Raw genomic sequence first — 24,568 nt, forward strand, 5'->3', positions numbered from 1 at the left:
CATTTTCGTCTCAAACATATGCAAGATTTGATACCTGAATCTATTGTTTACCCAGCCTAATTTAAATACAGTTGCGTTCAAAAAAGAATGAAATAGCTTGAAGCTGCGCACCCACTTCAAACTTTGACAAGCTGCCATTTCTCTCTCGGTTGATATTTTTTTTATGAAATTTTCACACGATCTAGTTCAACTATCTAACTAACGCTCTACGAAATTTGAAGTCTTTACAATGACTGGAAACAAAGATACAGCTATTCCCGTTAAAAAGGGAAATTTGAAATTGCTTCACTAAATGTGCTGTATCTTTGACAATTTTCATTGAAAAATCTTGAAATTTGGTCCAATGAACCTCATTTTCTACCCGGCACCATTTTTGATCCCGTTCATTGATTTTGACGAAACTTGGCCTGATACTAGATCAAACATTTTTTCATCTTTGGACCAAATTTCAAGATTTTCCAATGAAAATTGTCAAAGATACAGCATATTTAATGAAGCAACTCCAAATTTCCCTTTTTTACGGGAATAGCTGTATCTTTGTTTCCAGTCATTGTAAAGACTTCAAATTTCGTAGAGCGTTAATTAGATAGTTGAACTAAATTGTGTGAAAATTTCATGAAAAAATATCAACCGAGAGAGAAATGGCAGCTTCTCAAAGTTGGATGTGGGTACGCCGCTTCGCGCAAATTCATTCTTTTTTGAACGCAACTGTATGTCAATTTTCATCTAAATCCAATGTAAAACATTATGAGTCATCTACAAATTTGACATTTTCCTTCATTTCTGGTAATAATTAGCACCCACTTATACCGAATTTCAGTTCTCTAGGTCTTATCTTAACGCTAAAACTAGGGCTGAGAGGGCAATTGAGGTCAAATAAAAAAAAAACTCACAAACGAACAAACGGAAATTGTTTTTATGTACAAAGAAATACATACCTTGCGAAGTTTCTCCGACAGCATCACTAAAATTTTCTTCCTCACTCGAATACAATTTAAGAAGATCCAACGCACTGGCCATTTTAACTAAGAACGAAATTTGTTCCAACTGCACGAAAAGACTAAGGATAAACGTCACTCCGACGTAGAATCGTCTAATTAAAACAAACGTTTATACGCCGAACTGACGCATATCCATTTGAAGTTTTTATACGAATTTTACGCAAAATAAAGAGTTGTGTTTCAAAAGGCTGCATTTGTCGTCTATCTATGCATAAATTCTACAGATCACATTTTATGAAAAGTCTCAGATTAACGAATAAAGAGGAAAAAGAGAAAATCGCGTTTATTCGCTTAAAACGAAAATGGTTTATACGTCACTTCGGCGTAACACGGCAGAATAGGGCCCCGGTTTTTTTTCTCTCTGACGGATCGAGCAGATGCACTTTCCTTCATTTGGCTCTTCTGCTTCACGCCAGCACCGAAGAGGAACGTCAATTTCCTGTGGATGAGCAAATTTCTGGTTCTAGTTCTTTTTTTTCGAATTCTAATACCTACTATCTGTTCTAGCTTCTCAGGGCTGATTGTAATATAGGAAATTTTCAACCGATACTTTGGATAGCAACCAGAAGTAAGAGGGATTCATCGATTCTCCAACGGCTTCATAACTCATCAGTTTATCTTTCTTCGCCCGATGAATGAAAGCTACAAACCTTTTGTCAAATGTTGAATATTTTGGAAATTTTTCACGGTTTTCAACCGTTTAGGCCGCTTAATTTCTTGACCGATGCCCATGATGGGTTTCAATTTCAAGGGTGTCCTCACATAATTTTAAATTATGGTTCCATTTCATTAGATTATATAAGTTCTGTTCCATTCATCGAAATCGAACGAATGCGCCTGAAGATTCTTTCATAAAAACGGCTACCCGAGCCGTTAAAAAAGGCTTAAGAAATATCCTATCATCTCACTCGGCTTGGACTCCTCAAATTGAGATCAGTCCGAAGAAATGAAAAAGCCTTCAAATATGAGCATCGTCGTAAACGGAGCGAACTGATCAAAACATTCATTACTTATCGTATAGAAAAGCTTTTCATCAAGCAACATTCCAGCATCCAGCAGAGATTGAACATCTCCAAGATGACGAGCGCTGGAGAAGATACCCAAGCCAGAGTATACCACCCTCGGATGTTTCCCAAAGGCTTTGATCCCGGGAACGGGAAGGGGCGGATCCATGTGTGGCATTCAGTCACACTCCAGGAGGACATCCCCGATTCCCACAAGCAAATATTGCCAGGTAACAGACTGAATGCATCCAGCTCCAGATGATTCTGTAAAGTATAAACCTAGTTAGGTTAGAACCTTTTCCCTCTTTTCATCTACTTTTCGGCATTTCTTTTGAGATTTTATGAATGGGAAGAAGACATTCCGGGTCTGAATGATGAAACCGAAGAATGGGATGCTCGGGAACAAAACGGGAGTGGAGTAATCACACTTTTCTTCGAGCCGGGAAGGACGACCAATGGGTACCAACCTGCTTTGTGCCACTGGATTTTTATGTGGGAAAATTGGGCAGAAAACGAAAATTTATGCTAAAGATTCGTAGCAAAACAAAGGCTATGTTCGGACAAATGTTGCTATTCTTTGATATTTGATGGCAAAGTGGCGGAAGTCTCTTTAAATGTGTTTAATTTTTAAAATCTGAGTTAAAAAAATGAGAAATGAGTTCTTTTTATATTTGTACTGATCATGCGGTTTTAAAGAAATTAACAATTTGATGTTCCGTAAAACAGCAACATAGAATCAATAGTTCTCTAACTTCATTATCAATTTCTATAGGTGAATAGGTTAATTGGTTAATAATGTAGAGATCCAAACAAACTGAAACTCTCGTCTGAAACTATGACTCCAGATGAATTGGTACATTCAGTATAACAGGTTAAATTTATTGAGGAAAAATCCTATTGGAAAACTTAATTTGTCAAAACGCATTATTGCAAAAAGAGGGAATCGATGGATAGAAAAATATTAACGATTTTTTAATTCACACACAAGTCTGTTCAGTTTTTTGTGAATTATCAATAAGTGTACTGCCGTTGGAAGCATAATTGTCACATGTTACATTCTGAAATTTTCTACTTTTTGGTGTCTAGAGAACTTATTTCGAAATTTTTGTTTGCCGTTTTTTGATAGAAACATCAAGTTCACTCTTAAAAACATGTTTTTATTTAATAAAATAAATATATTCATCGCTACGAGACGTTAGACAACAAAATACCTCACATATCAAAATGTAACATGTGACAATTATGCTTCCAGCGGTAGTGTACACAATGTAATTTTTGGGATTTTCTTTTGCCATTTTGGGTACTATTTATGACAAAAATGTGATCCTTCTGATACGACTATGTGCTGAACACAGAACATCAAGATTGGAGATTTTTTTTCAGGTATTGTAGTTGTAATACACTACATACTGCTATCGTATCCCAATTTCATTTCTCATCAAGAAAAAAATAGAAGCCTATTTCTGAAATCAATCGTTAATAAATCCTGCATAGTTGAATTAACTTCACATGATGGCTCATTCATCCAAGGATTAATGGTATGATATGTGTCACTTTATCATTAGCATATTATAAATATACCTACAAATATTTTTTTTAAAATAATATAAGACCGGAACAAATTTCAAATCCTCCTTTTGTCACTCGGAGTTGGAAAATTGCGAGTGGAGGATAATAGATAATAATGCAAAAAACAAATAAATTGGAATAAATTGCATGATAGCTTGTATGCTCCAAAATTGCATTCTATATCATTGCACAAATCTTCTAAATCAAGTAATTTTTCATTAAAAATTCAATAAAATCAAGATACAAAAAGTGAAATAACTCTCATCTTTTACTTAATTCGTTTTTTGAACTTGAAATTTACACAAAAACTTCAAACTTAACTTACTTCCTCCTTCGTGATTTTTTTAAATTGCGGGGGTTGACAAAAGAAGAAATTGATATTTGTTCCAGTCTTACCCCCAAACACAAAATCAAATCCAAAATTAACCTGTTCTTTTTAATGGCCAGTTTATCTAATAAATTGACACTGATTGAACAAAATGCAAGGACTGATCAAATATCAGTGTTACGAAATATAATTTTTTTCAGCAGCAAGAGAATTTTCTTATAATAAATTTAATACTAAAAATATTATATTTAATTTTTTCTTTCAATCCAATTTCCTTCAAAATTTCATTCTCTTTTTTTTTTAATTTGGTAGAAGATAAAAATACTTTACGGATATATTTTTTCTACCAAATAAAAAAAGAAATTGAAAGAAATTAGGAAATACTACAGAATTAAATTTCAATTCCATGGAGATACAGACAGTTCAACAGTGAAATTCAAATCCTAAAATCAGATTTTATTTGGACCCACCAATCAAAGTCTCATATCAAAACCATAATACCAAATTACAAATGAAATTCAAAAATAAAATATAAATATAAAATAAATAAATATTAAAATCAGAGGAAAGCAGGAATTGTACAATTTATACCTTATTCAAATCCAAATGTTCATATTACTTTCATTCTTTAGAACACAAAAAAATCGTGTTCATGTAATATGTGGAAATTTTTAAAAAGTAATGGGATTCAAACTAAAAATATTTTCATTAGGCCGGAATAAATTTCAAATCCTTTATTTGTCAAATAAATTGGAATAAATTACACGAAAGCTTGCATGCAACAAAATTTCATAATATATCATTGAACAAAATTTATAAATCAAGTATTTTTTTATCGAAACATTCAATTAAATCAAGAGAACAAAAAGTAAAATAACTCTCATCTTCCAAAACTTGTTTTTTTGTCTTGTAGTCTTCCGGATATTTCAATTTTGCAGAAATTTGCATAAAATACTCCAAACTTCATTTATTTCCTCCTTCGGGTGACAGAATAAGAAATTGATATTCGTTCCAGCCTTATTTTTTATATAATAATTATTAAATAAATTAAGAAACTTTTGTCAAAAATTCTTCTTAACGTGTTAAAAGTCACCTTCAAAAACTATAATTCAGAATGGAAATTAAATGTCCAAGGCACAGTATCATCAATCTTGAATAAGACTAGATTGAAAATATAGAAACATTCATGTTTAGAGAATCGCTCAATGAAATTCGCAATTCAACTATGAGAGCGTTTTTTAAGTTGAGAACTGTCATTTAGAAAATGGTATGTTAAATTCAGGTAACACAGAGGAGAATTTTAAAAAAGTAAATAAGAATCAAAAGTATGAAATTAGGGCTAAGACGTTTGGAAAAGTTTTAATTATAATTTCAAATCTTAGATTCAAATTGGAATAAATATTCAATAGCGGATTAATCTTATTTAGCCAACTACAGTTACCTTTAATTTTTTTTTCCAAATTTTAAAAGGGTGTAGAGTGTTACAATCAACGCAAATTTCTATAATGATCGAAAAACTAACATTTTGCATTATTTATATTCATTCTCATGCTTATAAAGTGAGCTTTCCAGATTACCTGGTTTTATTGATTTTATAACCAACAAAGCCCAAGAAAACATGCAATTTAAAAGGATTTCAAACGTTTTTCTTAATATTCTTTGATCTTTCAAGTTTCTTCAAGTTCAAGTTCACAAATTGATAATTTCTATGTCTTTTCTGACAAATCTAAGAAAAAGTTAATCTATCCCCCGTTAAAGCTTAAATGAGGAGAAAATACTTCTTCATTAGAACATAATGTTTGATTCGCTGAAAACTCCTGAAATATTTTCTTCATTCAATACATAAAAGAGAGTGATGTATTATTTATTGTAGGGTATGCATTCCAGAATCCCCGGATTTATTCGGGCATGCCCGAATTTGCAAAGTAAAGTGAACATATAAATCAAACTAAAGGCCTAATTTTTCTGTGCTTGTTAATCTTAATTGTTTGTTTTAAGAGTATGAAAAGCGATTTATTTATTTATGTAGTCAAACTTCGTAGACTACAATACTTAAAACTAGTTAAAACTAATGTTATCTATTATTTTGTAGTTGTATGTATTTGTTTTTAAATGCAATTTTTAATTGTGTTTTATTCATTGTTACGTCTATAATTTCACTTTCTGCATTGTATTTGTACATCATTTGATTAATGGGTTGATATTTCATATAGTCCTTGTCATAAAATTTAAAGAAAAATAATTGTTTGTTTCTTAATGGACGGAAGGGTGCATAAAAATTGAGTTTTGAAAGTAATTCGAGACTGGTTATTCTTTGTGTAACAATATCATTTAAAAACGAAATTTGAGAAAATTCTCTACGTTTACTGAAAGGTTCCCGATCAGGAGGGAAAAACTAAGTTATATTAAGATGAGATATTTTGATACTAATATTTTTCCTATCTAAATGAGTTATAATTCAGTACTCGTAGGATGTTAAAATATCTCAAATTATATTAAAAAATCTATGCGATCATAGCTAAATTATATCAATTTCAGATATGCTTCTTACAAGATTATATCTTGTTCAGATAGCATAGTTTGATATTGGGCAGAACAAAATCTATCACAATTATAACTTATCAAGATATGAGTGCTTCGAGAAAATTTTCTAGTGAAATGTCAATAAACCACATTATTTGCTATAACCGTGCTCCATTTTTGGTTTCCTAAAACTTGGATTCAATTTTATGAATCTGTTGAGCGAAACTCATAAACGTACGGTTTGGGCCGTTGACTTCGATGTCCGTGTTTTAGAAAAAGTTGTACGTATATCAAAATAAGATATAATCATTTTATTTTAGGACTATCCGAAAAAAAAATCTTGATCAGTGAAAATGAACTCAACCCCATTCAAGTCTGTCAATCAGAATAAGTTATAATTCAGATTGGAGAAACTTAAAATCGAAAATTTTTAGTACTTAATTATAACTGAATCAGATGTAAATATCTTGGTGAGATACGCTTGAGTTTTTATTTTGATATGCTTTCCTGATCGGGTTCTTTGTCAATTAGCATACAACGTGATTCGTGTGATGGAATATTTTACGGAGTGCATACAATAAAAATTGTTTTTGAACAGATTCAAGACGTTGCTCGTGATTATTTGAATAAGAATTCCATATGATACTACAGTACTCTAATATCGATCGTACATAAGATATATAAAGTGACTTTGGATCTTGAAAGTGGTGGCTGAAACGCTTAACAAATCCTAACATGCAATTAGCTTTATTAATAATAGTGTTCTGATGTTCTAAAAACGTAAGTTTCGAGTCCAAGATGACACCAAGATCTCTTACAATTTGGCATTTTTGTACCGGTTCCCTGCTTAATTTAGTTTCAATGAGTGGGTAAATTTGTTTTCTACTAAACGATATGGAGTTGCACTTTTTAACGTTCAATTGAAGTAGACTTTTATTGCACCATTCATAGAACACATTGATTTCGTTTTGAAACGCTTCAACATACTCGGTTGTTTTGATTTTTAGAAAAAGTTTCAAATCGTCAGCATATATAAGGAATTCAATCCGTTTTAGAATGAAGGAAATGTCATTTACGAACAGTATGAAAAGAAGAGGTCCTAGATGAGACCCCTGAGGCACACCGGAGATTAAAGTTATGGGTTTGGATGATTCGTTTTTGAAGCGAACAATTTGTGTTTGATCGGTTAAGTATGATTGAAGCCAAGAAAGAAGATTTGGATGAAAGCCAATATTTTTTTATTTTAGAATCAAAACCTAGGTTTTTTTTTACACGGTTTTTTTTTACGCGGTTTTTTTTTACACGGCTTTTTTTACACGGTTTTCGGGAATTAACACGGTTTTTTTTTACACGGTTTTCGCGAATTAACACGGTTTTTGAGAGAAAATATTCTAAGTCCTTTTCAAAGGAAAACACTTAGAATCTTTTTGAAGTTGGGAAAATCTTATCTCTTAGACAAAGAACATGATACATGAGACCGGAGACCTGGGACCTGAGACCTGGGACCTGAGACCTGAGACCTGAGACTTGAGACCTGAGACCTGAGATCTGAGACTTGAGACATGAGACATGAGACATGAGACATGAGACATGAGACCTGAGGCATGAAACATTAGAAATTAGACATGAGACCTGAGTCCTGGAACCTGAGACAAGGGATATTAGACTTGAGACCTCAGCATGAGACATCAGACCTGAGACCTGAGACCTGAGGCATGAGACAAGAACCATGAAACATGAGACTTTAGACCTGAAACATGGGACATGAGACATGAGACATGAGACATGAGGCATGAGACATAAGACATAAGACATGAGACCTAAGGCATGAGACAAGAGCCATAAAACATGAGACCTGAGGCCTGAGACATGAGACTTTGGACCTGAGACCGGAGACAAGCTGCTAGTATTAGTACCGCGAAAAATAAGCTTCGCTCCGATTTCAACATGCGACCCCTCTAGTGAAAGGGTTTGACTTGTGGGTGACGAAAAATAGTGTCGCGACTTCGTTAGTACAAGCTACTAGTGTTAGTACCGCGAGAAATTAGTTAAGCTCCGATTTCAACTTTCGACCGGTCAAGTGAAAGGGTTTGACTTGTAGATGACGAAAATAAGTGTCGCGACTTCGCTAGTACAAGTTACTATTGTTAGTACCGCGAGCAATTAGTTTAGCTCCGATTTTAACTTTCGACCGGTCGAATGAAAGGGTTTGACTTCTAGGTGACGAAAAATAGTGTCGCGTGTTCGCTAGTACAAGCTACTAGGATTAGTACCGCGAGAAATTAGTTAAGCTCCGATTTCAACTTGCGACCCCTCTAGTGAAAGGGTTTGACTTGTAGGTCACGAAAAATAGTATCGCGACTTCGCTAGTACAAGCTACTAGTGTTAGTACCGCGAGAAATTAGTTTAGCTCCGATTTCAATTTTCGACCGGTCAAGTGAAAGGGGTTGACTTGCAGGTGACGAAAAATAGTGTCGCGACTTCGCTAGTACAAGCTACTAGGATTAGTACCGCGAGAAATTAGTTTAGCTCCGATTTCAACTTTCGACCGGTCGAATGAAAGGGTTTGACTTCTAGGTGACGAAAAATAGTATCGCGTGTTCGCTAGTACAAGCTACTAGGATTAGTACCGCGAGAAATTAGTTTAGCTCCGATTTCAACTTGCGACCCCTCTAGTGAAAGGGTTTGACTTGTAGGTCACGAAAAATAGTGTCTCGACTTCGCTAGTACAAGCTACTAGTGTTAGTACCGCGAGAAATTAGTTTAGCTCCGATTTCAACTTTCGACCGGTCGAATGAAAGGGTTTGACTTCTAGGTGACGAAAAATAGTGTCGCGTGTTCGCTAGTACAAGCTACTAGGATTAGTACCGCGAGAAATTAGTTAAGCTCCGATTTCAACTTGCGACCCCTCTAGTGAAAGGGTTTGACTTGTAGGTCACGAAAAATAGTGTCGCGACTTCGCTAGTACAAGCTACTAGGATTAGTACCGCGAGAAATTAGCTTAGCTCCGATTTAGACATGCGACCCCTCTAGTGAAAGGGTTTGACTTCTAGGTGACGAAAAATAGTGTCGCGTGTTCGCTAGTACAAGTTACTAGTGTTAGTACCGCGAGATATTAGTTTAGCTCCGATTTCAACTTTCGACCGATCGAATGAAAGGGTTTGACTTCTAGGTGACGAAAAATAGTGTCGCGTGTTCGCTAGTACAAGCTACTAGGATTAGTACCGCGAGAAATTAGTTTAGCTCCGATTTCAATTTTCGACCGGTCAAGTGAAAGGGGTTGACTTGCAGGTGACGAAAAATAGTGTCGCGACTTCGCTAGTACAAGCTACTAGGATTAGTACCGCGAGAAATTAGTTTAGCTCCGATTTCAACTTTCGACCGATCGAATGAAAGGGTTTGACTTCTAGGTGACGAAAAATAGTATCGCGTGTTCGCTAGTACAAGCTACTAGGATTAGTACCGCGAGAAATTAGTTTAGCTCCGATTTCAACTTGCGACCCCTCTAGTGAAAGGGTTTGACTTGTAGGTCACGAAAAATAGTGTCTCGACTTCGCTAGTACAAGCTACTAGTGTTAGTACCGCGAGAAATTAGTTTAGCTCCGATTTCAACTTTCAACCGTTCAAGTGAAAGGGTTTGACACTATTTTTCGTCACCCACAAGTGAAACCCTTTCACTAGAGGGGTCGCAAGTTGAAATCAGAGCTTAACTAATTTCTCGCGGTACTAACACTAGAAGCTTGTACTAGCGAACACGCAACACTATTTTTCGTTACCTACAAGTCAAACCCTTTCACTAGAGGGGTCACAAGTTGAAGTCGGAGCTTAACTAATTTCTCGCGGTACTAATCCTAGTAGCTTGTACTAGCGAACACGCGACACTATTTTTCGTCACCTAGAAGTCAAACCCTTTCATTCGACCGGTCGAAAATTGAAATCGGAGCTAAACTAATTTCTCGCGGTACTAACAATTGTAGCTTGTACTAGCGAACACGCGACACTATTTTTCGTCACCTACAAGTCAAACCCTTTCACTAGAGGGGTCGCAAGTTGAAATCGGAGCTTAACTAATTTCTCGCGGTACTAATCCTAGTAGCTTGTACTAGCGAAGTCGCGACACTATTTGTCGTCACCTAGAAGTCAAACCCTTTCACTAGAGGGGTTGCAAGTTGAAATCGGAGCTAAACTAATATCTCGCGGTACTAACACTAGTAACTTGTACTAGCGAACACGCGACACTATTTTTCGTCACCTAGAAGTCAAACCCTTTCACTAGAGGGGTCGCATGTCTAAATCGGAGCTAAGCTAATTTCTCGCGGTACTAATCCTAGTAGCTTGTACTAGCGAAGTCGCGACACTATTTTTCGTTACCTACAAATCAAACCCTTTCACTTGACCGGTCGAAAGTTGAAATCGGAGCTAAACTAATTTTCCGCGATACTAACACTAGTAGCTTGTACTAGCGATTTCGCGACACTATTTTTCGTTACCTAGAAGTCAAACCCTTTCACTAGAGGGGTTGCAAGTTGAAATCGGAGCTTAACTAATTTCTCGCGGTACTAATCCTAGTAGCTTGTACTAGCGAAGTCGCGACACTATTTGTCGTCACCTAGAAGTCAAACCCTTTCACTAGAGGGGTTGCAAGTTGAAATCGGAGCTAAACTAATATCTCGCGGTACTAACACTAGTAACTTGTACTAGCGAACACGCGACACTATTTTTCGTCACCTAGAAGTCAAACCCTTTCACTAGAGGGGTCGCATGTCTAAATCGGAGCTAAGCTAATTTCTCGCGGTACTAATCCTAGTAGCTTGTACTAGCGAAGTCGCGACACTATTTTTCGTTACCTACAAATCAAACCCTTTCACTTGACCGGTCGAAAGTTGAAATCGGAGCTAAACTAATTTTCCGCGATACTAACACTAGTAGCTTGTACTAGCGATTTCGCGACACTATTTTTCGTTACCTACAAGTCAAACCCTTTCACTAGAGGGGTCGCCAGTTGAAATCGGAGCTAATCTAATTTTTCGCGGTAAAAACACTAGTAGCTTGTCTCAAGTCTAAAGTCTCATGTCTCAGGTCTCATCTTTCATGGCTCTTGTCTCATACCTCAAGTCTCATGTCTTATGTCTCATGTCTTATGTCTCATGTCTCAGGTCTCAGGTCTCATATCTCATGCCTCATGTCTCATGCCTCATGTCTCATGTCTCATGTCTCATGTCTCAGGTCTCAGGTGTCATGTCTTAAATCTCAAGTCTCATGTCTCAGGTCTCATGTCCCATGTCTCAGGTGTCAGGTCTCGTGTTTTATGTCTTAGGTTTCTAGTCTCAGGTCTCAGGTCTAATGTGGACTTAGGTCTCAGGTCTCATGTCTCTAGTCTACATTCTCAAGTCCAGGTCTCAAGTCTCAAATCTCAGGTCTCAGGTCTTAAGTGCCAGAACTTCAGAGCTGCAGAATTCGATTGGTCTTTTTTTACACGGTTTTCGGGAATTAACACGGTTTTTTTTTACACGGTTTTCGGGAATTAGCACGGTTTTTTTTTACACGGTTTTCGGGAATTAACACGGTTTTTTTTTACACGGTTTTTTTTTACGCGGTACGTATATCAGTGTAAAAAAAAACCTTACTGTATATCGATGCGGTCAAAATCCTTGCTGAAATCAGTATAAAGAGCCTCAACGTGAAAGCCTTGGCACATGGAATTGATCACGTATGTAATGAATTCGAGAAGATTTGATGCAGTAGAGCGCCTTTTGAAGAATCCATGTTGTTTGCTGGTTACAATATTTTTTACTTGTTGATAGATTTTGTCATTTATGATTGATTCAAAGAGTTTAGGAATGCAAGATAAAATGGCTAGAATTTTAACGCTGCTGATGTGTCTCGATAAAAAAAATGAAAATTTAAGGTGGTTTTAGTCACTTTATTAAACAATTTTTTCGAATTATCACTGAATTTCGCTTAGATATGTACAGATTTCATGTTTAAACATTCGAGATAAAAATGTTCAGATATTGCCATCTACTAAAAAATTTTTGGCTAATATTCAGCCAAAAAATGCGGGAAAAATTCTGCAATGCATAACTTATATTATAGTTAAACTAATCGAGATATTATTTCAAGGGGATACCCTTACCTGTTATATTAAACATTTAAACTCCGATTTTCGATATCTTCCCTCCTATATGAACCAAATTTAAGAAAATATACTTTTGTTTAGTGAAAATGTCCAGAAAATCGATTTAACATATTATCAGTCGCCGCACGAGTTGACGAACGGAGATGTAGTGCCTTTTCAACCTGCCTTTATTTTGTTAACAATCCAGAAAAACACTGATTTGGACAAGAATATTTTGCACAACAATAGAACTTTCTTGTGTGATTTTTCACGAAGAATCAAATGAAAGCTGCTTGAGTAACCACACGCTTCGGAAAATGGAATTATAGCTAATTTTACCATCCATCCTGCTATATTTTTCAATTAATTATGGTTTTTCTGAATTAATTGATAAATGCAGAGGAATTGAGGGTAAAAACATTCATAACTCCATTTTTCAATGCGTGCTTCATTTAATTCCTCAGAAAAAAAATCACACAAGATAGGTCTCGTTTGGTTCAAAATTTTTAAGTCTTAACTCTTTTTTCTGAATCAATTAAAAAAAATAGGGGAATTGAGGGTAAAATCAACCATAACTCCATTTTTCGAAGCGTGTGGTGGCTCAAACAGCCTTCATTCGGATTCCTTGGGAAAAATCACACAAAGTAGGTCCATTTTTGTTAAAAAAAATGTTTCGTACTAATCAGTGTTTTTCTAAACTGTTTACAAAATATAGGGGTTAAGGGGTTAGGGGTTAAAAAAGGGACTATATCTCCGTTTGTAAACTTGTGATGTGTGTGAAATTACGTCCAATCGTTGTTTTGGACATTTTCACTTAAGGAAAGTATATTTTCATAGATTTGGTTTGTGTAAAAGGAAAGATATTGACATTGTTCGCAATTTATAGATACTCTTTTTTCCTTATTGAGCATTGGTTGACTCAAGCTAAGTTTTTTATTCTTGGTATTATGTACAAACAATAAAAGCTAGACATTTTTGAACTGTTTTCCGTGGTTTTATTTCTAGCAGTGTATGACATTATGTCTAATGTTAATCATTAGTTATTCCGCTTATTTTTTGTTAACAAAACTATTCTCTGACACACTAGGAGACAACTTACTGATAAATTAATTCTACACCGGATTGAAAATAGCATAAATCTGCGATCTTGTTTGGCTTATAGCACTTGGTGTAATAGACTGAGTAGATTTGAGATATTTTTTTAATTTCCATTTGCCATTTGAACGTTTACATAAGTAAATTTGGACTTTGAGATTTGTGTAGGTTTGTATGAGGTTTGTAAATTGAATATTTACTTATTTTCTACTGAACAATCAACATCATTTTTGTTTCTTCTGTAACCTGCTAATGATTTTTGTGCCAATTTATAAAGTTTCTAAAGGAAATTTTCCGCTTAACATCTTTGTCGAAGACCGCAACTTCGTATCTTATTATGCGAAAAAGTTATTAGTTGTTTAGGGGTATGTCTTTTGGCATTGAAATAAATAATTGAATTGACATCGCTGCTAATGCCTCGGGAAGTTATGCATGAAAATAAGTCATGCAATTCCTCGCTAGACACCCAGCAGTGGTGTCAATTGAATTTATAGTTCTTCAATGTCAAAGATCATGTCCTCATTCATCACCCAATAACTTTTTTGTCTAATAAGTAAGATACGAAGTTACAGCCTTCGACAAAGCTGTTCAGCGAAAAATTTCCGTTTGAAATTTTTTAAATTGGCACAAAAATCTTTAGTAGGCTCGGTTCCACAGAGGAAACTAAAATGATGTTGATTCTTCAGAAGAAAATATTCATTTTACCCATACAAACTTCTAAATTCAAACTTACTGATGTAAACGTCACTTAAAAACTCTGCAAAAAATCATGGATGAGTTTGGAACCAAATCGAATATTTTTAGACCCCAGGGTTTGAGAAATTCAAAAATGACCCCTAATCGACTCAGTCTATTGGTGTAATCTGTTCATCCGTAAAGTTATCGAAAATTTAGTGAGAAAAGAAATTTGTCTAAAAAAAATTACAGACAAATAAATTATATGACAGACACTGGAAAATTGCATATTAATATCAGCAGAATCAGCAGAAAATAAATAAGCTAACAAAAACTGAATACACTAATTAGTGATTGGCGTTTCAATGCCATGAGCTTAGATTTTTGTTTATTATGATGGCTCATGATCACAAGATTCAAAAACTATATCTACGAATGGTTCATTTTCTTTTAAACGACTTTTAGTTATTACTCGTTTTAAAAGTATTGTTTGTTTTGTTAAAATTAATGGATGAATGATAGCTCTTTTATCTTATAACAGTCAATATGGTGCTGTAAAAATCGGTTAGTCCTATTAAATTACCATTCAAATCAAATGTTTTAATTTCAGACGTCAGACTGTACGTCAACTCATCCTTTTTTGAAAACCCTACGACATGTTCCTGCAATTTCCACGTGTGGGCCACTAAATTGCCTAAAACCTTTAAACAAACATAATTTCAAAAGCGGCACAATTTTTCTCTCCTTTCAGCTTACATCTGTGTAAACAAACTGCTTGCTAACTATCTTTTCTCTCCCCGTTTTGTTGTTTTCCAATGCCTTTTCCAGATAGAACGCGCCTAATTTGGGGAACCACATTTGAGCAAACAAGGCACCCTTCCCAGGAAAACCACCGACAAAGGGCAAAATGGAACGCAATCTTTGCTCCTTAAAGCTGACACGGGAGGAAAAGAAATTTTTCCCGAAATAGAGAAAGAAACCCTTTTGGGCATTCTGAGGGGAAAGGGTCTAGCAAACTTGCCCTTCAGAGTTGAGTTCAAGGATTTATCACAAAACATAACCAGGGTGTCGTAAATAATCCGGTTCCTTCTTTGTAAAACAAAACTAATTGCAAGATTAAGAAAATTTACTTTACCTCGGCTTGGAAAGAAGTGTAAACAAGAGGTTTTCTTTTCTTAAGAAGTCAGAATGAAAACACAAAAGTCATGCAAATCAGAGGAACTGAGAAAAAAGTGCAAACGATAAACTATTGAAACAGTGAAAAATATTGATGCAGTAAAAGGGCTCCGGAAACAGGAAAGCAATTACAGTGATTGAATTTTTTGCTTCGAAGAAAACAACACCGGTTGGGTTCGATTGAAAAAAAAAAAACAAAACACGTTCAATGGTCCCGGTAAAGTAAACCCTCCAAGAGGAAGAGCGAGGCGAAGATTGAAAATTCTGTCGATTTACGCGATTAATTTTTGATGCTGACAGTTTCGGGCAAGTGGAAAATCGGAAAGAAAGTTCATTGACAGAAGACAACACTCGAAGGAACAAGCCCTAGCGAACAAAAGGTTTTTCGAGCGGGTGAGAAATTGCTAATTCGTGTAAATATTTGAGACAAAACAAAAAAAACGGTGTCTTATTAAGTGGAAGCTGTTGGTTCGAGAAGAAAAAGCACAATGGGAAAAACGTCGTGGTGGAAGCTGGAAATGTTCTTCATCAGCTTGATGGCGTTTGCGAACACTCAAGGTAAGAATATTTTTCATAAATATGAGCAAAAAGCCTCTCAGAGTTTAAAACTCAACTTCGATATTGAAGTGGTTTTCAGGTTCTCAAACTTTATATTAAAAAAACTTATTTTACATTCTCTTAAACTACTTATTTTAAGTATAATTTCTGTATAAAACGCTGAAAATTAAACAACTTTTTAAAGAAAAGTCGAATTTGATGTTTAATTGATTGCTCGTATTTGATACTTAAGAATAATAAAAATCATTTGAAACACATTTTTTGAAATAAAAAATTAGATATTTAAAAAATGGTAGGAAAATGACCCATGAAATAAAATAAATAATGACAAACATTTCACTCAAAATTAACATCAGAACGTAGACAAAGTTAACGCGAGAATGGCACATAAATAGATCAAAAATGGCAAATAAATGACAGAATAAATAAAATCAAAAATGCCTAGCAAATGACACAGAAAAAAAAACACTAAAAAAGGCACAAGAATAACGCGAAAATAAAACGCAAAATGAATAAAAAAAAATTAAAAAACTACTCAAAAATGAAATGAAGTAAAAAAAAAAATTACACAGAGAACTAGAACTGACCAAACACTAACGCAAAAATACTACTCAAATAGAGGAAGAATGACCAAGATGGTTAAAATCCTCTATAAATAAACAAAATAGAATAGAATAGAACTACTCAAATAGAACAAAAAATAGCATAAAATTGAAAAACAATAACTCAAAATTGACTGAATACTACACAGAATGGACTCGCTACTAATATGTTCAAAAATGGCTCAAAATAGTAACAACTCAAAAAATGACTCAAAAGCAACAAAAAATTTTTTAATAAAAAACAAAAATGGTACAAAATTTCACAATAATTTGGATAAAACTGGTTTGAAAATGCCACTTATTTGACACCAGAATAAATCGACAATCCCTTGAGAGTGTGCAAAAATATTATCAACCAGTCAATTAATTAATCTCAGGGTTCAACACCTGTTCAACATACAATTTTTGCATGAAACGCAGAAAATAAAACAACTTAAAAATATTAAATTTAAAGTTTTATTGATTGTTCGTATTTAAAACACAAAAATGACACAAAAATCAGTTGAAACACAAATTTAAAATAAAGAATAATCACTAGAACTGATACAAGAATATAGTGTAAATGACACACAAATAGAACAAAAAAAATTACAAAAATGAAAAAAATACGTAAAAAATTATACAAAAATGACAACACATGGCACATGGTTGACAAATCATTGAAACTAAAATGACTTATCGATAACGCAGAAAAGGCACAAGCCAGACATATGCAATAAAAAAAAATTGACACAAAAGTGACATTAAAAATATAAATAAAAAACAAAAATGCTAGAAAATAACACAACAATTGCAAAGAAATGATTCAAAAATTTCAGAAGACATTAAAAAAAACAGTAGAAAAATTATACAAAAATTTAAATAAACAATGAAAAAAATTACACAGAACTATAACTGACCAAAAACTAACGCAAAAATATTTCTCGAATAGAACAAAAAATTACACAAAATTGGAAAGAAATGACTCAAAAATGGCTGAAAATTACATAGAATGGACACAACCATGACACAAAACTTGCACAAATAAAAAGCTCAAAAATTGCACAAAGCAGCAAAAAATTGACTCAAAAGCGACAACAAAATTTTTAATAAAAAACAAAAATGGCACTAAATTGCACAATAATTTGCTTAAAACTGATTTAAAAATGCAACTGAATTGACACAAAAATAAATCAACAATCACTTGAGATTGTGCAAAAATATCACCTGAAATGTCCCGAATAATTTATTAATATCAGAGTTCAAAGCTAAACTTCGATTCATTGTTTTTTTCTTTTTGAACTTTATATTGGAAAATAGCTATTTTTACAATATTAATAATTTGAATAATTTGTTTAACGTCCAATTTTTATATGAAACTCAAAAAATAAAACAACATAAAAAAATTTAAAGTTTGATAGATTGCTCGTATTTGATACACTAAAATGAAACAAAATAAAATCAGTTGAATCACACATTGAGAATAAAGAATAAACACACGCAAATAGAACAAAAAAAATGAAATGACAATACATGGCACATAGTTGACAAATCATTGAAACTAAAATGACTTATCGATACCGCAGAAAAGTCACAAGTCTGACACAAAAGTGACACTTAAAATATTAATATAAAAACAAAATGATAGAAAATTACACATCAATCGCAAAGAAATGATAGAAGAATTTGAGAAGAAATTTAAAAAACGATAGAAAAATGATATAAAAAAAATGAAATAAAAAATGAAAAAAAAAATCACAGAACGAGAACTAACAAAAAACTAACGCAAAAATTTCACTCTAATCAAACAAAAAATTGCACAATATTAAAAAAGATGACTGAAAATTACACAGTATGGACACAACAATGATACAAAAGAAGCTAAAAAACGTTTTATAACTACACCAGAATTTGAGTATAGCTGATTTAAAAATACCTCTAAATTTTCATAAAAATATTTCAACAATCACTTGAGACTGTGCAAAAATATCGCTTAAAATGTCACAAAAAATTATTTATTTAATTAGTCTCAGACTTCAAAACTCAACTTCTATACAGCTTTTTTCCTGCTTTTCGAACTTCATATTTGAAAAAAAAACTATTATTGTACTCTAATATAAATTACTTGTTCAACGTCCAATTTTTGTATGAAACGCAAAACATAATACAACTTGAAAAAAATCGAATTTCAAGTTTGATGGATTGCTCGTATTTGATATACTAAAATAAAACAAATAAAATCAGTTGAAACACATATTTGAAAATAAAGAATAAACACTAGAACTGATACAAGAATAAAGTGAAAATGATACGCAAACAGAACGAAAAAATTACAAAAATGTCTACAAATGACACATCATAACAAAAAAGGCACAAGCCTGACAAAAAAAAAGCAAAAAATTGACACAAAAGCGACACGTAAAATATTAAAAAAAAAAAAAAACAAAAAAGATAGAATGTAACACAACAATTGCAGATAAATCTTGAAAGATTTTGAGAAAAAATAACAAATATGTGGTAGAAGATTCATACAAAAAATGAATTAAATAATAAAAAAAATACACATAAAATTAAACAAGAACTGACACAAAAATTACTCAAAAATGTTACTTGAGATTGTGCAAAAATATCACCTGAAATGTCCCGAATAATTTATTAATATCAGAGTTCAAAGCTAAACTTCGATTCATTGTTTTTTTCTTTTTGAACTTTATATTGGAAAATAGCTATTTTTACAATATTAATAATTTGAATAATTTGTTTAACGTCCAATTTTTATATGAAACTCAAAAAATAAAACAACATAAAAAAATTTAAAGTTTGATAGATTGCTCGTATTTGATACACTAAAATGAAACAAAATAAAATCAGTTGAATCACACATTGAGAATAAAGAATAAACACACGCAAATAGAACAAAAAAAATGAAATGACAATACATGGCACATAGTTGACAAATCATTGAAACTAAAATGACTTATCGATACCGCAGAAAAGTCACAAGTCTGACACAAAAGTGACACTTAAAATATTAATATAAAAACAAAATGATAGAAAATTACACATCAATCGCAAAGAAATGATAGAAGAATTTGAGAAGAAATTTAAAAAACGATAGAAAAATGATATAAAAAAAATGAAATAAAAAATGAAAAAAAAAATCACAGAACGAGAACTAACAAAAAACTAACGCAAAAATTTCACTCTAATCAAACAAAAAATTGCACAATATTAAAAAAGATGACTGAAAATTACACAGTATGGACACAACAATGATACAAAAGAAGCTAAAAAACGTTTTATAACTACACCAGAATTTGAGTATAGCTGATTTAAAAATACCTCTAAATTTTCATAAAAATATTTCAACAATCACTTGAGACTGTGCAAAAATATCGCTTAAAATGTCACAAAAAATTATTTATTTAATTAGTCTCAGACTTCAAAACTCAACTTCTATACAGCTTTTTTCCTGCTTTTCGAACTTCATATTTGAAAAAAAAACTATTATTGTACTCTAATATAAATTACTTGTTCAACGTCCAATTTTTGTATGAAACGCAAAACATAATACAACTTGAAAAAAATCGAATTTCAAGTTTGATGGATTGCTCGTATTTGATATACTAAAATAAAACAAATAAAATCAGTTGAAACACATATTTGAAAATAAAGAATAAACACTAGAACTGATACAAGAATAAAGTGAAAATGATACGCAAACAGAACGAAAAAATTACAAAAATGTCTACAAATGACACATCATAACAAAAAAGGCACAAGCCTGACAAAAAAAAAGCAAAAAATTGACACAAAAGCGACACGTAAAATATTAAAAAAAAAAAAAAACAAAAAAGATAGAATGTAACACAACAATTGCAGATAAATCTTGAAAGATTTTGAGAAAAAATAACAAATATGTGGTAGAAGATTCATACAAAAAATGAATTAAATAATAAAAAAAATACACATAAAATTAAACAAGAACTGACACAAAAATTACTCAAAAATGTTACTTGAATTGAACAAAAAATTACAAAAAAACGGGTATCACTAAAATGAATGAAAATTACTCAGAACGATTCAAAAATTACTAATATAAAGCTCATGAATTCAGATTAAAGAAATGGTATAAAATTACACAAAATACTGCGCAAAATTGACAAAAAATGCTTCTGGATTGTCATAAAAATAAATCAATAATGACTTGGGATTGTGCAAAAATACCACCTAATATGTAACAAAAATTCATCAAACATAAAAGCAACAAATAATCCTCAAAATGAAAAAAAAAAATTACACAATACACCCATTAAGAAGGGAAGAAACAAACGTTACACACAAATATCACAAAAATAAAGCGAAATTGATATATCAATTCACTTTAAAATGATACAAAACTTTTACTTATAAGATCTTCACAGATCACACAAATTATACACAAAAAAAAACACACAAATATAACACAAAAATATCACAGATCAACATCTCAAATGGCACTTCAAGATTTCAAAATGTTACTTAAAAATTGAACAGAAATGACAGAAAAAGACATGACACAAGAACGAAACGAAAAGGATAATATAAATGAAAAAATAAAAATTTCACAAAAATAAAGTAATCAGACACATAAATATAACAAAAAAAAAAACTCAAAACTGACAAAAATAAAACAAAACTGATACAAATATTGACATAAAAATGAAACCAATATAATACAGCAATAGTTAAATTGATACATAAATTTACTTAAAATAAAAAAAAACTAACACAAAAAAAAACGCGACAATGGTACACGAAAGAACAAAAATTTACACAAAATCGTAAAAAAATCTAATAAAAATCCAAAAATGGCAAGAAATGATTGGGTAAGATCGAAGCAGGCGTATGCCCAACTGTTATCACGTGATTTTTCGGTTCCGCAAATTTTATTCTAGTTTTATAGAAAATAAGAAATTTTTAACATACAAATCAATTTAAGTGTTAGAAGTTCTTCAAAGAAACCGTTCATGTGAATGCTACGAGTTTGAACTGCACAAGAAACTTTTAAAGAAGCTTGTGGTAAAGTGAAAGTCCACAGGAAATGTTATCATAGCTATAAAAGGGTCAGAAAAGACATTTATTAAACATCATAATTGTTATTTTTGGTGAGATCTAAATATCCATTATTTTTGCTCTTTCTTTAAATTTTTTTTAATAATAGGGTAGAAACACTTGTTATTGAACAGGTACCATTGAACCATTGAACAGTTATTGAACACTAGTAAAACAATAATCAATTTTAAACAATGATATTCAGTAGAAAAATTAAACAAAAATCGTTGGGCCACTGTTGAAGCATTCAAATTTTTATTAATAACTTCGGACTTTTTGAGCCACAATCTACGAAACTAGAATATTTGTTCACATTATGACATGAGCTTTTGACTGGATGAAGAAAACGGACGTTTTTTGTTGGGGGAAAAATTGGATTTAAAACAAATAAAACTCTATAGTAATATCATGACTTTTTTCCGATATGTCTTCTTTATTAATTACTGGAAGAGTGGCACTCTTCACTATCTGTACTTTATTAAAACTTCACAAATTGAAGTGTTCAATCATTGGATCACCAAAAACGCAAATGTTCCAATTATTGAACGTTTAATCTTGCCATATCCGTTTCGGAAAGAAATGCATGAACCAAACCAATCATTGAACAAACATCGGTTGGGTGTTTGGAAATGTAAACAAACTGTTTCTTGATTGCTAGCTCAACTCAAATAGCCCCGGCAAGGCATTCTATTGAATGAAATACCCTTAAATCAGGGTTGCCATCCGTCCCGCAAAAACGGGACATGTCCCGCTTTTTATTGAATGTCACGCTGTCTCGCTTTTTCCTCAAAATGTCCCCCTTTTTTTTCTTGGAAAACTTTTACAAAGTTAACTGACTGACACCGGAAAATATTCAAATTTCAGTCTCAATTTGAATTCTATGATGAACAGAAAATCTTTCAAATCAACTTTTTATCAAAATAAGCAGCATTTTTAATAGCTTATATAAGACAATAAAGAATAAATCTAGAGCGCTTAGCATTACAGTAAGATTCTGATTCAGTTAAGTGTTCTTGCAGCACGTAAGCCAATGTATGAAAAAAAAATGTTGATAAACTTTTTCGCCGGAATCTTAGTTAAATTTCCAAATATTATACACCACCCTTTCCGATTCAATTGTTCTATATATATAAAGTGGAAGTTTTCTTGATGTTTTCAAACTTCAGAACAAATTACCAAACAAAGAATTTTTATAAAAATTACACAACGGGTTTTAACGCGGTTCCAAATCCGCCGTTCACTTGTACGACTTGAAATATTTTCTCTCAAATAACGTTACACATTGCAAAAAATCACTGTAAATAGAAGTCATGTAAGGAAAACTGAGAAAATAATCAGCGTTAAAAAAACCTAGTGGAATTTCAATGAAAAACTTCTGCTGATGGTAAACGTATAAGTTTGGCTACACAATTAAGCTTTTTTTTTTATTTCTTAAAATTTCCCGCTTTTTTCCACTATGTGCCGCTTTTTTTTGTGAAACGTCCCGCTTTTTTCTGAAAGTATCTGGCAAGCCTACCCTAAATGAATACAATGATTTCCAATGTTACCGTGTTCAAAAAATCATATCAATTCGAAGCTGTGGAGCAAGTTTTGACTATACTATCAAAATTTCAATATATAGCAAAGCCTATAACAAATATATTTAGAAATCCTATGAAGCGTTTAGCAGGGAACTCCACGCATTATCCTCCGTTTGATGCTGTGCCTTTCGCGGCTTTCATCACACGGTTGACCTGGCCTAAAATACTTTCAATATGTACGAAAAAGGCATAAAATTGACAAAATAAAGCATAACATTGACACAAAGGCATTAGATAAAAAATATACAAAATAACAATTAGCACAAAAACGACTTGAGAATACCACTAAACTTATACAAAACATAAACAAAAAAGACACAATAAATAGCAAAGGGAATTGAAAAATGATTAAAGTACATTAAACTCCAAATATAGCTAAATAGGTTGTTTTGGTTCTTGTTGATTACTGTTGTTGATTTTTCTTTTTATTGTTTTTACTGGAAAAATTTCTAACGATTCCAATTTCAATAGTTTTAAAGCGCCTGTTTTACCATCTGAATATTGTTCTGAACAAGGGTTCGAAAGTTCACCCATTAGAAAACATCCTTTGAACCCTTTAGGATCTCATTGCCTCATTGAATTAAGAATCAACTACAACCAACGCTGGCACCCTTGTTCGATTTTTATAGCCCAAAACACCCCTTTCTGGCCCTGGGGGTAATCACTGTTGTTCGTTGGGTAATTTTTATCTTCTTCCCCGATTATGTGAGAGTCTTGTGTTCTTGAAAGAGTTAACCCGGTGATGATGGTTTATGTGGTTCTTGATTGGCAGCCCGTTCATGCCAGGCCAGCCAAACCATGCCATCTCATGGCAAGGCAGGCAAGGGTGTGAGTGACTTTTCCAGGTCATGTTTGTTCGGCAATCCTTTTTCCTCCGCATTGCCGCAATCTTTTTACCTTCTGCCCTCCCTTGAACAAACCCGGATCCTGTCCCGTGCCCAAAAGTCAAAGTTTAACTTAATCGCTCAAACAAAGCACCTGCTGCATACCTGAGAGCCCAGAGAACAACGTTTATTGAGTGAGCTAACTTGTGCCAAAAATATCCGAGAATGATGCTTTCTAGTCAGTCATACTCGTCCTAGCCTTTCATACATGTGCGGTTGGCTGTCTGTTCAAATATCTTGAAGGAATTCCAATCAATTTGATTGGTTTAATATTGATTTTGCCCGTGGCTCCGGCTCCTTTCATGGGCCAGTTGTCTTGTTGCCCGGGTTTCCATAAGTCTTTCTGCCAACTGTAATTGGAAATAACTTTGTTGTTGCTCCA

The 24,568-nt window shown here is 32.9% G+C and overlaps 1 protein-coding gene across 1 annotated transcript in view; it reads left to right on the forward strand.

Moving 5' to 3' along the window:
- Positions 1 to 24,568, forward strand: part of LOC129748143 (roundabout homolog 1-like) — a 115,037-nt gene that overhangs the window by 10,515 nt on the left and 79,954 nt on the right. Inside the window, exon 2 of the mRNA XM_055742645.1 lies at positions 15,142 to 16,047. Within this exon, the coding sequence (XP_055598620.1) occupies positions 15,978 to 16,047 (70 nt within the window). The 5' untranslated portion in view covers positions 15,142 to 15,977. The remainder of the gene's footprint in view (positions 1 to 15,141; positions 16,048 to 24,568) is intronic.

Source organism: Uranotaenia lowii, chromosome 2 (genome assembly GCF_029784155.1).
Source record: "Uranotaenia lowii strain MFRU-FL chromosome 2, ASM2978415v1, whole genome shotgun sequence".
Lineage (NCBI taxonomy): Eukaryota > Metazoa > Arthropoda > Insecta > Diptera > Culicidae > Uranotaenia > Uranotaenia lowii.